The 17,341-nt window shown below is 33.5% G+C and overlaps 1 protein-coding gene across 1 annotated transcript in view; it reads left to right on the top strand.

The window, feature by feature from the left end:
* Window positions 1-17,341, top strand: part of pigs (pickled eggs) — a 98,333-nt gene that overhangs the window by 70,489 nt on the left and 10,503 nt on the right. The window contains exons 3-4 of the mRNA XM_068767428.1: window positions 9,910-10,473; window positions 14,464-15,121. Of these exons, the coding sequence (XP_068623529.1) occupies window positions 9,910-10,473; window positions 14,464-15,121 (1,222 nt within the window). The remainder of the gene's footprint in view (window positions 1-9,909; window positions 10,474-14,463; window positions 15,122-17,341) is intronic.

Raw genomic sequence — 17,341 nt, 5'->3', positions numbered from 1 at the left:
ACGATTCATCTATAACTTTGTATTGTTTTTTCTTTAAATTTGTGAAAACTTATATTGTCCAATATTTATGTTGTCTTATTGTTATTTAATCTAACTATAGGTTTCCCTAATATATGAAAAAAAGTTGAATAACGTAAAAATGGTCAGTGGGTCTTTGGATATATAGAACGTCAATACATTGCCTCAATTACGTTACGGAACTCGTCAAAATAACAACGAAGAACCCGTGTTAATAATGGTTGAGATTGTTAGGTAGTTTTCAATAGAGTCCGGAACAAATTCCACATATACGCAGTTTTCAAAAAAGGACTGGTTAGCAATATACTTCCTAGTAACCTAGTGGTGATAAAAAGCAATTAGAGGGCATTTGCAGCGTGCGAGGCCATTAAAAGCGCGTCAAGCGTTTCCTACGCGCCCGTAATGAATGCGAAAAATTTAGAGGCAATCAAAGGTGGCAACGTGGAAGCGCCATCTAGCGAGTTGTACTACTGTCACTACCATAAAAGGGCTGGTCGGCGCCGCCCCGAGTCATTCGAGGCCGTGTACGCGCCATGCAAGGTCACACCGCTTCCTCATCAGGGGTAACTGACTCATAAAAAATCTCACCGATCTGATTTATGACTTTGATATCCCTATTCAGGATATACACGGAAACGGACGATTCGATGCAATAAAATCTGATTAACGCGGTAAATTAAGCCGTCAGCCGTGTATTGTGAAGCTTTGAGTAAAAGAGAAAGATTTATGAAGGAAATCGTCATATACGTTAATTAAGATTTATTGTTAACACAATAATCATTGCTCTGTATATTAATATTTTAAAATTATACTGTTGAATTTTCTTTATGTTATTTATTATCTCTTAGAAATAGTACATACAGATTTTCTTAGGTTATGAAATTGAAGCAAACGTTTAACGTCAAAATCAGTTAAATATGTGCTATTACTAAAATCTGGCAGTGCGTGAAATAAGATCCCTTATTTTTGTGAGAAATCGTTCGGTATGATATTTTACTTAGATTGCGATAGGGACATTACTTTTAATGCACAATCTGTAAGTTCATTTGATGTAACAACTTTGTATTAAAACTTAAAGAATAATCAATTACCAACGGGTATTGCCTGATATTACATAAGCTTATAAGTTTACCTGTTCCGGACTTCATAATTGATCATAAAGTGCAGAAATCGGTACAATGGGTGTCGAAGCTCGCTCATGTGCGCTTATCACTAAACACGATGATATATAGCCTGTCACTGCAAACCTGTCGCCTGTCACGATAGCTAATGAATGGATGAAATAAACTTAACAACGTACAGTGGCAAACGTTTACTTATCTCAATAATTATTTAATGTTCGCTAAGGCTGCTTGGAATTTGAATGTTGCGATATTAAACAATCATTACACTTCTATTTAAAGTACATTTACGCGTGTGTTAAAAGCTTATATAAATTTGTTCTCTAATAGATAACGACATCACATATTCAGTCATGATTTTTGTTATTATTTAGTAAAATTGTAGAGAAATGCGTCGACTAACTAAATACTACTACTAGTATTATAATAAGTAAGTAAGAAAAAGACCAATATTTAGCCACTTTCGCACATGCAGTGGTAGTCGTGCAATGAAATGCACCGCCCGCCAGCCCGCTGATAAACGCGTATGCGGCAAACAATGCGAATCACACAACCGCCACCACCAAATTACTCAACACGTGTTTCACCCCTCCACGGGGCATCTTCAGGAGTTATGTTACACCGATTAGTGCCAAACACAGAGTCTGATGGATCAGGTAACGCCTGATTCCATTAAATATTTATAATTAGTCGTTTCACAAACCACCTTTCTCAATATTAATATCAGTTCTGGAGTGTAGACGACGACGACGAAGCCGGATGCAGGCTGCTTCCATTTGGTCCTATGGAAAATCTGGGGAAAGCCTTTTTTAAGTGGAAGGCAAGAGATCTCGTGGAGGCTCTCCAGTAAGATGGATTGATCTGACCAGAACTACCACTAAAAACTTAATAAATGAATTGGCAGAATGAGAGCTGCCAAACACAAAGTTTTTTTTTTGGTGGGCAATGGCATTTTTATAATACGACCAAATATAATATTCATAAAGCTTCTGACAATTTTTTGAATCTACTAATGGGTTTAAAAACATTGCCTAAAGACAATTATGTGTAAATGGTTACTACACTTCGTCTCTAGGCTATTTTAATGTCAGTTAAATATATCATTATATTTTATTTTAAAAATATATAGGTAGCTTAGTTCCGCTAAGTTTCTTTCGCCTATTCTTATATAGCTATAGGAATTTATCATTCAAACCAACGGTAGACTAATTTTGAGACCAGTAAGAGATGTAATCCATGCCAAATAAAATAAAGAATTTATGAATTCTAGTTTGAAATTTTAATGATTTAATAGACTAGCAAACTAAGCAATACGATACTACAATTGCTTATATATACAAAATTGCAATTTTAATGTAGTGTAGTATATGTTAACATTTAAAAGATATATATTAATGGTATCCTGATACCTAGCGTATTTAAATGCAAAATCTTATTGCATCAATACATTTGATATTTCTTATTTATTTATTCAACTCTAGAAGTCACGCAAATCTATCTACATCACCTCTCAGACTTGACCCGCAAGTTCGACAGCCTCATTTCCGAAAAACCTGCCCCGGATCAGCTTATTCAAGGTCGACGCACTCGTTTTCACTTTCATGGCGAGTAACACTTACACTTCCTCGTTGTCAAACATCACACAAGATCTACGTATGTGTAAACATAGATTCGGCAATGACGATTTATAATCCGCGTGTTACTATTTAATTATAAACTGTAATTATCATATCTACTTTTAGCACATATAGTCTAAATGTAACATCTCTTTTTAATACAGATGTATATAATCGATTTAATAAATAAACTCTGAATTCTAATTACAGCTATATACCGCTAAAACTAACCTTATGCTTTATTGTCAAAGTCACTGTCTCTCTTAGAAATACGGAGAGGGCTGTGCTCGTGTTTTACTTGCGCGATTGAATCAGGAATTAGGAAATCCATAGAACGAAAGTATTTAGTCAGCCGATTGTTAAGTTGCAGTGATAATGGACAGGTTACATAGCACGCAGAGTTGATAGCCTATGGGAAGATTCAGGGGTGAAACCACGCATCGGCAAATGCATAGGATGTCCACCGCAAGCCGCTTCCAACTGGTCTTATTGAAACAATAGATGATGCTTATGTCCAGCTATGGACGCTTTACAGTTGAAATGATGATGATGATGACAATGATAATTTAAGAGACATTAAGTAAGAAAAGGACCAATATTTAGCCACTTCCGCACATGCATTAGTAGTTGTGCAACAAAGTGCACCGCCCGCCAGCTCGCTGACAAACGCGCATTCGGCAAACAATGCGAACTACACAATTGCCACCGTCAAATCACTCAACACGTGTTTCATCCCTCCACGGGGCATCTTCAGGAGCTATATCGGTGTACCGATTAGTGTTAAACACAGGGTCATTCTGTACTTAGGTTGGACTTGCGCAAGGTAACGCCTGATTCCATTAAATTTAAGAGACATTAGTCTGATTGTAGATTAAGTATATTTTAAGTTTCTTTACTTTATTTATTTTCAATGACGATGATGCTAAAAAATTATACTTATGTAATTATAGTAACATCAAACTTACCAGTGTTTAAGTTTTTTTACAATAATAACAAAGCGTTTAGCATTGGCTCGCTGCGTCGCGAATCGATTATCGATTTGAATAGCTCGATTGTAATCGCAATGCCACGCTTTGCGATAGACATGCGGGCTTCTACGGGCACGAACACACGCTCGTTTGGTCATTACATGACGTAAGATGAATGTTTCAATGACCCCGGATTGATTTTAACATATAAACGCGAAATTTAAAAAGTTTCTTAACATTCCGATGCTTTAGACCTCTCAAAAGGCCTTAGTTACGATATTTACAGCTTCATCCATCTCGCAAACTATAAATAGATATGAACAAACATTGACTGTGAATAATTGTAAACCACTTTACTGCTTTTCTTGCCTGTTATCAAGTTTTTAAATTAAAAATACGTCAATTAAGCATACAATAAATGATCCGAGATAATAAAACTGCAGTTGACAAGCGCCTATAATTGTTTGAAATGCATCTTGAATATTATTAAATTACTTAATCTAAACCAATACTATGAATATTCATATTATACTCTATAAAAGCAATATTAAACTCTAAATATATTGGTATAAAGTTTATAGTTGAAGTGAAAGTGTTTCGCCATACCGGCGCTATACTATTATGATAGGTTTGTATAAATTCAATAAAACGATTATAAATTCTATTGCGGAGCGGGCAGCGATCATTAGTTCCGAATTGAATTAATTAGACCAAGGACTGCCTCTGCCCACGGAATAACAGAAGTGTAAATTACAATATCTTTTAATGCACTGACACACTAAGCGGATCGATCTAATATCTCACCTACTCTACAGGTTGTTTGATAGATGCAAAAGCTTTAAATTGTTGAATATATAACTCATTTGCTGTAAATATATGTAGGTAACATCCTATTCTATATCCTTAGTGCCGGTCTGGCGTTAAAATCAGGGAGGAGACAATAGCCTCCCTAATAGGCGAAAAAGAAACTAGGAAAGAATTCTTCGCTTGTTGCAAGAAAATAGTTAAAAACGTTATACAAAAAAATAAAAATACAAATATACAATAAGAAATGTGATAAAATGTGATAAAATAAAACTCAAATGTGACATATAATGTATTATAGAAAATAAGTAAAAAAGTAAAATAAAAATGTAAAATGAAAAAATGTAAAAAGAAAAGAGGATAGAATGATTGATGAACAGAGCAAAAGGGTAAGAATGTAGAAATGTAGCATGAAAGATAGATAATAGACCGAAAGAGAAAGTAAAATATGAAAGAAGAGAGAGAAAATAAAAAATCTTGTGAAAAATTAAATTGCAAATAAAGTCCCTGTCCCACCATAAATAGGGGTAGGAGAGGCCCCCAATAGCGGGGGTCATATAAAAAAAAACATCCTATTCAAAAATTACTACATTTTCAATATAAGGTTTAATAGATTTTAAAATTAATTATTGTTTCTTATCTATCCTTGAACTCTTTGTACTAAAGTTATTTAAATGCGCATTTAAATAGAGAAAATTATTATTTCAGCGTGATCATTTTACAGGGTAATGTGTGATAGATGTAAAAGGCTTAAAGTTTTTTGCTGAAAAACAAGCTATACATTCACCCATTTAGAGTGTTTACATGAATCAATTTTACGCCTTTATATATCTGATGTAATTTTTTTAAATCATTATTTAACAAAAAATCCACCTGTTAGTAGCCAATTCATACTTGTAAGCTTTTTTTTGATGTTACGCTGAATTTATATAAACAAACTGTAGATTGATAATACGATTATTATGTCTAGATGATCAGGGAGTTTAATAATACATTGAACCTATTTACTTCACGGTATTATCACTTCCGACTACACGGACGGTAATTTTCAAAGTATGCGGGTAATAAATGCAAGTGAAATTATGCCGGCATTATCATTTATTACGTTCCTATTTTTTTTTCTTCGCTTTCCCTCATGATGTAAATCGTTCAACGAACTCTTTGATAATCATTATCGATTTGTTACCTACTCGATTAGCAATCCCATTCGATTTTTATTTTTTTGTACAAATATTATTGCTGTAGCATAAAATTATAGAATATTTAATAAACAAATTGATAAATTAATTTAAAACTTTGTGTATATAGTGTAACGTTCGCTATTTGGCTCAAGCCTCCGCCATATATTTTCAGTAAGCCGAATTATTTTAACATTTTTACGTCTGATAATATTTCTCTATTTTCAACCATAAGGTGTTTAGTGATGGGCACAGCCGCTCCCATAGATTTCCAACCGGACTGATTAGAAGCGACCTCCATCTAGCTTCTTTCGACCTTAACAAGGTTGTTTGTCCACATTGTGGGTCAGCGTCCCACGCTACTCGTGACGGTACGTAGTCTCCACTCCGGACCCTTAAGGTCCCAGCGGCTTTCTGTTCTGCGCGTTATGATTATTCCTGATTCGCTCCCGTAGAAAAATCCTGAACATAGTGTATAAAAAACAATAATTATAATTAGGTAATCTCAAACTAATAACCTGAAATTGTTTGTTGAAAAGAACTTGTTCTAAATAAAAATGAAGAAAAAAATTGTTTCAGAATTATTTCAGCTTGAACCATTAACATAGCTAGAGCTTTTGTCATTTAAATAACGTATTACAGAAGCAAACTTCAAATAGCCTAAGTTATCTTTTTGCAACACGTATTCAGTGGTCATTACGAATTCAGAGTTAGTTCGACTAACGTATTATGATGCTAAATAGCTTACTTAACTTTACTTAGTAAACAGTTCGCAAATAAAAGAGTTCAACGCGTTCGATGTAAATGTGTTGTTTATTATTACACGTTCTTGAGTTTAAATTTGAATAGGAATGTAGGAAAAGCATTTGTTATACTATGTTTCTAAGTAAAACTTAATACATGTTAAGTTTTACTTAGAAACAACTTATATATTTTTCTTGTGTCTTTTTCAACCTTTTATTTCTCTCCACTTTAACCTGTCTTGAACATTGACAGATCTGATCCTGTCTGCCATTTTCACGATGTTATCTCTTAAAGACATTTGTGGCCTCCTCCGTATTCTTTTTAGTCCCATTGTCTCTATTCTTACAGGCGATGCACCTAGAATTTTGTTTTCTTTTTATATGACCTGGCCGTTTCAATTTTAATGTTACTACTCCTAGGTTTTTTTCCTTTAACCTCTTGAAGACATCCATTAGCTTCCACATCACCGACGGTCCGATTAGGTGGTGCAGTTTTTGATACTGGTAATATAGCATGACTATGCGGTTTGAAATTTTCTGTCATAGATTATTTTTTATTAATGCGTTCAGAAAAAATATAGACGAACCATGAAATTAAAAGTGAATGAAAATATAAAGCTATAAGTAGACGCCATCTTTTTAGTTCTTTTACAACGGAAATACGTAAAGAAAACCAGCTGAGGACTTTTACAATTTTCCAAAACAAGTATACACCTTTAATACTCAAAATCATCACAAAATAATTTTGATATCCATCTGATCTAATCATATACGTTCAAAAATAATATCACTGATCACTTTAAAAATTATAGATCGGTAGATTAACTGACATAATTAAAGATTAATTTCTAATTCCAAAGTATACATTTATACCTATTTTGGTAGTAATTTATATCTTACAACATACCTTTGTCGTGTAATACTATCACGTTAAGTGTAGTGAAAATTCTTCGCAATAAATCTCTTTATCAATGTCAATGGAGATGTTGATACATCAAACTATGTTAGTTTTTATTCTAGACACGCTAGCGGATAGACGCGGCAGTTTCAGCGGACACTTAGACGAGACAAGGGCTGCCAAGTTTGAAGGTTTCTTTCGTAGTAAAGTTTTTATTTACTATAGTTACTTGCTTAAGATTCGGGATCGTGGATAGCTTTGGTTTTATGACAGACTTTATTTGTCGAAGTTTAATTATTTATTTATTTATTCACCCTTTTTACAAATTTTGTAAAGACGGCCGTAATTCATAAGATACATATTTACACACATATACATATTTGTGTGTGTACATATATTATATATATATATATATATATATACTTCCAATATATTACACTCACTATTACATACTTCCAACTTTCGTTTACTATTTTACTTATGGTTTATTTAAGACAATGTTTTGTTGTACCTTATTTGAACGATTTAAACGACATTTTCGTTATTAACTTTCACGTCTGTCTATCGGACAAATGTGTAGTTTAAAGTTTCGATGTAACGATTTAGTGTATTATTAAGTTATCGATGTGCCTTAAAAATTAATAAATAAATAGAATGAGATATTTATAGTTTATATTATTGGCAACCCTGACTTAAACTACCATATAGGTTAGTAGCCACACAAGCATCATGAACATACGCATGAATATTAACAAGTAGTTTTTAGTGCACCAGCTACAACGCGGTAAAATTATTTCACCGCCTTGAAGGCATTTTCGAATTCAATTAGAAAACTCGTTACGTTGCATATTACCTTAAAAATAGAATCTATTTATTCTGCGCTTGTTTTTCTCAGTCATACAGATTATATCTAAAGCTGCTTTCTTTAAAATGGCCCGCTGGCTCTGGATACCGTGCGAATTTTAGTTTCTAACGTTTTCATTAATATTTACTATCATTAAATAATAAACTGAATCTATAAAAGTTGTTAAAATATAAGAATAATAAGAGAAGAAATACAATAGCATTTTATACAGACTTTGTACTGCTAGAAGACATGAGCCGTTCATTTTCAAATTAATAAAATTAATTAATATGAGATATTTTACAGTGATTATTATAAAATAAATAAATTCATTTTGACAACGGTAGAGAACTGACACTTGCGATCGTAGATCGCGAGCCGTCTCTTTTTGTAAATGAAAAAAATAAATAAATTACTTACCAGGTAATTTGACTTTGCACCTAGATTAAATTAAATCTAAATGAATATTATAATATAAATAGATCCGGATGAACCAAGACCAAAAATATGTGGACCTTTTCTGTTGAAACAAATTAAAAAAATAATAGAATTCAGAAGGATATATTTATTTAAGTCATTTTGAATTACTTCGATGAAAACTTTCTGCGGAAAATTAGGAAAAAATTGAGACTAAATCGGAAAAGTCGTTTACGCTACAAAGACTCTGACGTTTCAATCGTGGCATATAAAACACAGTTCAGGGCTAAGACCCGCTATCGTTGACCTCTGGTCAGCTATTTGCAACCGTCACTCCGTGGTATTCGATTTTGGGAGCGGCTACTACGTCACGTTCAGTGACAGTAACGATCAGAAACAGACAGAACTTCAAATCTTTTTAGTTTTAATCAAAACAACACATGCACAAATATTCGTGTATAAATTAAAAGGAATTTCTCAATTTTTATAGTCCTCCACATTTATTGTTACTAATCCATACAAATAAATAAAATTGGAGTGTCTGTTTGTGATATTTAAATAATCGCTTTTCACTACATGCACATGAATATATATATACGATATATAACTAAATTTCATTTAAAATTTTTTTGTCTATCCGTATTTGTTGCGGTCAATCACTGAAATGGTTGGATCGATTATTCAAGGGCTTATACTGGCTGGTAACTGATATAATAATGAGTAACTTAGGCTACTTTTATTTTAGAAAAATTCTTGAACGATATAATTTATTCTTAAATTCTACGCAGATGAAGTCTCAGGCACAGCTAGTTGTAAATATATATTAAAAGTAGAATTTTCATAAAATCAAATAACAATTAAATATCGCGTGAAATCTCTACTCATATATTTAATTCAGTGAGTTACTATGCATTTATTACAATCGTTGTCACAAATGAAATACATTCTTACGTAATAATATTTATTTTTAAGCTTTTATTATTTTTGTTTATTTATTTTACCTATCTTTTCGTTTTATTTCATTTTATTTTTTTATTTGGCATCACTAATAAAGAAATCTATGTATGAGTAAATAATTGATCAGCCAATTAAATCTTATTTTTTCTTGTCCTCAAAATAAATTCACGAAAGTTAATCAAAATGCGAATGTTTCGTTTGTTTGAAATAAGTTAAATATTATTTTTTATTACAATACACTCGTAATTTCTCAATAGATTAATATTTAATATCTTAACCAGGCATGTATTAAAATAACGATCTTAGTAAAAACAAATTGACGAAAATGTTTTTTTTTTGTTTCAGCACGCAAACGCAGTAAGGGACTCAGCCCGACTTATCTTAGAGTCACCAGCACCGGAAACCGAAGATGCCTTGATCCTCGCTAAAGCCCTTCGCACCCGACCTCCAGTCAACATGCTCCCGGCCGCTAAAGCCGGCACCTTCTTCGCCAGAGACAATGTTTCCAACTTCATCGAATGGTGCCGCCGTGCTTTAGGCATACTGGAGTGCCTACTCTTCGAAACAGACGACTTATGCCTACGAAAAAACGAAAAACACGTTGTTCTTTGCCTTCTAGAAGTAGCTAGAAAAGGCGCAGTCTTAGGTATGCCGGCCCCGTTGCTTGTACAAATGGAGAAGCAGATCGAAAGAGAATTAGCGGGAGAAGAATTGAGACCTGATGACTCTGCTTTGGGACTTGTACCTCTCGGTCCGCAGCCACAGCTTGTAACGAACGACTTGAGAAGCTTAGACGAGAGAGTCAGAGATCTCGTAGAGAGATGCTCGTGCCCGACGCAATTCCCAATGGTCAGAGTATCAGAAGGAAAATACAGGATCGGTGACACCAGGATTCTGATCTTCGTTAGGGTGAGTTTAATTCTTACTTATACTTCTCAATTGTTTAAGAGATTTACTACTGTTATTCAAACTAGTTAATATTATCGATCTGATCTCAAATAGATGTCCATTCGCAAGCAGAGAAATTTTTGAGCTTTAATACTCTCAATTCCTTTGTTATATCTAACTTTTCACCTTCTTTATCGATGTCTACTCTTTTACTATTTTGTCCTCGCAAATCCATCTTTCTTCTTTTCAAATTTTTCTGTCAAAAGTTTCCTAATTTGAAATAAACTTTACCTTGGGATTTAAAGACAACAATTCCTTACGTGTTTAAAAAGAAGTTTTGATGCTCACTGCGAAAAAAATATAGATACTTAAGTAATTTCAATTTACATGTGTATGGGCTGGCGGGCGGTGCACTTTATTACACGACTACCACTGCATGCGCGGAAGTGCCTAAATATTGGTCCTTTTCTTACTTAGGGTGGACTTCCGCAAGGTAACGCCTGATTCCATTAAATATTTATATTTGTCTATTTGCCCCACTAGGTTAACTGGTAAAGAATGCCGATAAAACAATCCGCCATTGCGCAATGTATGTAAATAATGTAAATAATTAGATATCATTTATTATAAACTCATATTTCTTATCGCAATAAATGAAGTCATAATATAAATAGTCTCTCCGTAATGTCTATTTTTAATTTAACAAAAAGTTGCATTGAAAGTTATAGACATATTTTTTTAAAAGACGTCTCTTTTTAATTGAGACCAGTCCATTACCATTTGAAATACTTCCTGGAAAAGCACTACCATACTGCAGCAACAATGTACACAGTATGTATTAATTAATCGTCTTGTCTAATGTAAACGATAAAAACTAGCTAGAATATCGCCTTATTTGTCAACCCGTGGCATTCTAGCGACAGAGTGGCTATATAGGTTAATCGATCATATGTTAGACATTTGTTTCTTTCCTGCTCACCTCACTTCACAGCTTCGTAGCCGGCATTGCACTCTGGTGCCGTGTTGAATATATTAATGTAGGAACACCATCACTTATGATTTGATAGGACAATTTTTTTCTTATTAAATGGGTGTAAACAAAATTTGTTTCGAATCACAATTTGAATAAGTAATTTAATATGGAAAATATTTAAAGATATATTGTATAGAAAACAGTGTATGATAATAATGAAATTTGAAAATTATTTATCATTTTTGTCAAAATTTTCAATGACATTTTAGCAAAATGGCGGGTCTAATCCGTTAATCAATAACGGATTTAAAGTGCTAAGTTTGAAATTTATTGGATTCATGAAGACACATATAAATTAATGTAAATATACACATAGGATAATATTGTGGTTGGTGTAGATAGCCATATATAATTTATTTTGTATAGTGGCAAGAAATTGTATCATGAATTATTTATTTAATAAAATAAATTACCGAAACTAAAAGAAATATAAAGAATTTATTTTTTTATAAATAATTATAAAAGTTAGAGACTTGGGAAGTACACAAGACTTGTCCGTTCTCTAAAAATAATATGGTCACATTATTAACACGTGTGTAATTTAAATAATTTACCATACTTAGCTGATAGTCAATAATTACGTATTGCATATTATAATAATCAGTATGCGAGAGCATTGTCGATGGTTTAATATCTTAATTGGATCCTTATTTTTGCATAATTTATTTTAAAATCGTTTATATGTTATAAATGAATTCAGATTTAAATTAAAATGAGTTTAATCATTTCTCGTTTTATAAAGATTTTGTTGTTAGAGCAATTATAAGAGAAAATTTCTGCATAATAAATTAATAGAAATAAAAATATCAGGTCCAACAGAGACTTTAGTTAAATATTCAAAATATATCTGTCAATCTATATAACCAATTATCGTTAATGAGTCATACTTTTCATATATACAGATAAAGCCTCCAGATACTCTTAGAATATTCTAGATTTATATAAAAACTACCTATGTAACCAATTACCTCACATCGAGCCCTCGTTGGGTACAATGCACCGAACATTCATCACGCTTATACTCATGACACGGCGGCCGCGCCCGCCTAGCCCGCGTTCAAGCGAGGGCGGTCTAGGGAGGCCCGTGTCGCTCCCGACCGCCGAGTTGTAATCGCTTCGCATAACTTACACTGCACCTCATTCACTACACTATACACCTACACGGCTATATATATCCCTCTTCATGTGTGCATCTTCGATATATCTGGGGTACGAACACCAAGCGTAAATTTTTACTCCGAGGACCTTCTATTTCAGCGGATTAAATCGATGGAGCTGCACAAAGCCTCAATAGGCTAGCAGGACAACTTCAAATACATCAAATGTAACCAATAAGGCATTCTAAAAAAAATTTGATTCAAAATTTGACGACTAAAACTGCTTAAATTTCTTAATAATTATCATTAATAAATTTTAAATTTACTCTTACGTTAATTGTTAGTATTCTTTGTATCACTCGACACCTCTCTTTTAAAATACAAATCTTTCCAATCTATCTAAAGTTGTTTAAAAAATCGCGGAATTGCGGTAAGAAAGCCAACAATATTCCCGTATTGTTTCGCATTATTATTATCTTTTCATCTATCTAGAACATCCTGTATTGTTATTGTAATGTTTCTATATAGTGTTCATAACATGTACAATAAAGAAATAGGATATACAAGATTTCTCTTGAAAATCTATGGGAGTAACCTTTGTCCAGCTTTGGACTTTCAATGGCTGAAAAAACGATGATGGTAGTGAGAACAGATAAAAGCCTTGAAAGTATAAAAGAATATATTAGATCATATTGTAGTAACGTGAATGTATATTATATTTTGTCTTGTAAATGTAAAGATAACGTCTAAGTTAGTCGTGTATCTGGCATTAAGCAATCGGGGTTTGTACGCAGAATTTGCGACTCGTTAGACCGCTGCGTGGGAAAGCTGGGAGCAACCTTGATCCATTCAATACTCGATCGCGAACGTCTCTTGGCCTCGCGCGTTTAGGATCTCGCCTTGTGACCCTTAATATGGATCGTTCGATACATTTAACCACCAGTTCAAACTGATCCTTATCGACCAATAAATTATGAGCTTCAAAAGCTCATTTATAAATTGTTACGACAAAAATCAACCAGTTTCCGTTGACCTGCCTCCGGTTAGGAACTTATTATTTTGATATGTCTAGTTAGAATGGTCGTTTATAAGGTCGAACTGCTAACGTTTTCTTTGAAATATCACGCAGACTTCGATTTGACCAAAGAAGGAGACGAATGTTTAATATGAATCATCGATCTGAAAGACTTTAATGGAAACCTGTCGATTGTGGCGTTATAAATAAATTTGTGTTTGTGGACTAAAATAGACATGGCTGAATCTTTATTGCATGACTCTGACCATCTACAATAGATCATTTTTAAAGATTTATTATTGTACAGATTGTTCATGATATTTATAGATGGTATTGACAACTATACTCAATAGGAAACGTGGCTACAAGAATTATATTTACTATGGATATGGCATTTAATATTGCTTTATATATTACACATAAGAAGTAAATGACTAGATTTGCTATGTGACTTATACCTTCTCAACCATCCTCGCAAAGACCATTGATAACCACAATTAACCGCCAATACAGTGTTCTATATATAGAAGGCATATCTTCAGTTGAGTTAGGTTTTTTTTTGGCCTCCGCTATTGGAGGCCTCTCGTACCCCTAATTAGGGTTTTTGTTTACAAATAAGTTTTTCAGATTTTTCATCTTTACTCTTCACTCACTGTCATACTTCTCAATTTCTTTTATTCTTACCTTATTTCCATCATAATATCTTTCATTTTGTTCTTCCATTCCTTCTTGCTTTCATCGCCTTCCTTCCATCATCTTATTACTCTTAGGTGGCTAGGTACTATTTTTTTAATATTATTCTTTATTGAGTTATGTTATCGTTATTCGAATTATAAATAAAACTTTAACCGTTTATGCATTCACAGATCCTCCGTTCCCACGTGATGGTCCGCGTCGGCGGTGGCTGGGACACCCTCGCTCACTACTTGGATAAGCACGATCCCTGCCGATGCCGCGCTCAACATCGAACTTCGCTCTCCGCTCGTCTCGCTCGACCCAAACACGACCTAGCCGGCGCTACCGTCACATACGAACGACCCGACGCCGGCCCCACCTCCTTACCATATACGAAGACCGAGAAATACGAACCCATGTCTCTACAGTACACTGCGAAGCCCTTCGAAGAACCGAGAGCACACTACGCATCCAACCACAAACTTGACGCGCCATCCAGTCTACCATACATGGGCGAGATGGACAGAGCTTGCTCGCCAGGTAGAAAGTACCTGAGCCCACGAGCTAACAGCCCTGGAAGATGTTCTGCATCTCCGGATAGGAGAACCAAAATCGTGACCACAAATCACCTGGTTCCCTCACCACATGCAATTAGGAATAAGAGTCCAAGACCGGTGTCTCCTGCACCGGCGACAGAGAGCGCATCAGACAACGGGTCGGAGGTTTCCGACGAGGGTTATAGGAGTTTGGGGGTGGTGGCTGGATCCACCCAAGGATCTCCTTCCACGAAGACAACGAACCGATATTCCATGCACAGCCAAAATTCGATGGACGACGCTGAATATAACGGTGAGTACATTTATTTATTTAAAAACGAGCAACCGCATTGTAAAATATTTTCTTAAAAGGCTTCTATACGGCACAATTGGAAGTCTCTGAGGAGGGCTATGTCCACTTGTGGATGTCTTGCGACTGATATGATGATCATTAAAAGGTGCACAAATATAATGAAAACAATTCTTTACTATATTTACAATTTAATTCGTGAAGTGTTCTTCAGTTATAAAATTTATGGATGTACAGAGAATATCGAGATATGAATATGACGAAAAAAATTGAATATTTTTTACGTACTTTCCGACTGATATAGTAATTTTAGTTAATAATTATATATAAGTATTTATTTTCTTGATTGAAATAGAGTCAGGAAAAACGAAACAAAACATTAAATCACGCTACAAAACATATGAGATAATATATAATGGTGAATGTTGATATTTCCTACATTTCCTTGATTAATTACCTAAGCATGCGTCAGTGTTAAGCATAAATACGTATTCATGAACTATCTAAACATAAACAGGATGTTTTGCTATCCCTCGACTTCCTTTTGTTATTAACTGGCTATCCCTGACTTTGTACTGCTAGAAGTTAGTACTCTGACATTCCCAGTGTGAAAATAAGTTGTTCTGAAAATAACTATATTGTTCATTGAATAAATGTGAAATAAATAGAATGATTTTGATATTGATTAATGCCGCCAAATACAGTTAAACACGAAAAGTTTCTATAGTGCTTATATTTTTTGTATTTAATCTCTTTTTGTATTCAATTCTGCGTATTATTTTGTATTTAATTTCATTAAGCCTTTTATTTATTATTAATAAGCTTATAAAAGTTGATGAATGATATCGGCAGTTGTTTTCGAGTTATGGTGTTACCTAGGGAGAGAAGGATTCACATTTATTTCACACCACAATATCTGTATATATATATATATATATATATATATATATATATATATATATATATATATATATATATACATTTTTATATACACATATATACTTATATATAAATAAACATATATACTTATATGTATATATAAGTATATATGTATATTTATATATGAATATGTGCATATATTACAACTACTGTTTTTAATAAACAGTGGTTGTAATATAATATGCTTTAAAACAGTATTTATTTACAGACCTTAAAGCAGTCGATATATATTAGATATCATTTAGAGATAAAACATATCATATTGGTAAAGAAATTGAGATCAACAGTCTGCCAAACACTTTTATAAAATCTGGAATATAACCATTTCATTTGCAATGTATTTAAAAGGCATGTAATTTAAATAATCAGTAAAATATATTTATCAGTGTTGAATCAAAAAAGGTCTAATATATGATATCGTTGATGTCAATATAAGCATTGGTCTCCAACTTGTGATACCAACATATGTGTGTGATACTCGACGTAAACACAAAGTATCAAATGAAAATGCCGAGTGAGATCTTCCTGCTGATTGTTTGTGAAATATTGGTGTCTAAACGATAAACGCTAGCGTTTTTTTTTAAATTAATAATTTATTTGATCTGTATTTAATAGTGAACATATTATTTTATTATTAAAATATAGATGAATTAATTCCATGATATGTTTATTCATACGTTGCTTATGGGACTTGTACCACTGTCCGACTTTTGTCTATTAGTCTATTTTTAGATGACATAATGATGTTATATGATATCTATCTTAATCGTGAAACCATATTCAAGTGTCACCATTCGTACGTGACGTATGAAGATATGTTTAAACACTAACTTATTTTGGAATGTACGCGCTGAACGAAAGGACATAAAAGTATGACTTTTTGTCGGTACAAGCCACACCAAGAAATATTCAAATATGGTACATATCGAAGGTACACAACGTGTGAGTAAACCATTCAATTGTAGGCCACGCTCTTAGAGACTGAAGTGTAAGCCTTTATTGGTATACGTCGCTTATTATGGCGATTTCAAGGAGATCTGTCGATTTCGCACAAACGTTTTTAAGTATTCAAAATCGCTTCCGCTTATGAATTGCAACATTGCGGTCAATGGTTTCGCAACAATAGCGACTCGTACGCGGGAACTCTTCCGTTAAATTGGCGGCGCGTTGTGGCCGAATGCGAAGCGGAATGCGTGTACCATGCAGTTAACAGATTTCTAGTGTTCTAATATACATTGCGCGTTAATTATGGAATTCTAAAAATTTTAATTTAAGTAAGCTGAA

The sequence above is a fragment of the Battus philenor genome, unplaced genomic scaffold (genome assembly GCF_028537555.1).
Source record: "Battus philenor isolate CCGP_79_NKW_IND1 unplaced genomic scaffold, ilBatPhil1.0.hap1 SCAF_23, whole genome shotgun sequence".
Classification (NCBI taxonomy): domain Eukaryota; kingdom Metazoa; phylum Arthropoda; class Insecta; order Lepidoptera; family Papilionidae; genus Battus; species Battus philenor.
This window is presented reverse-complemented; position numbering and strand designations above follow the sequence as displayed.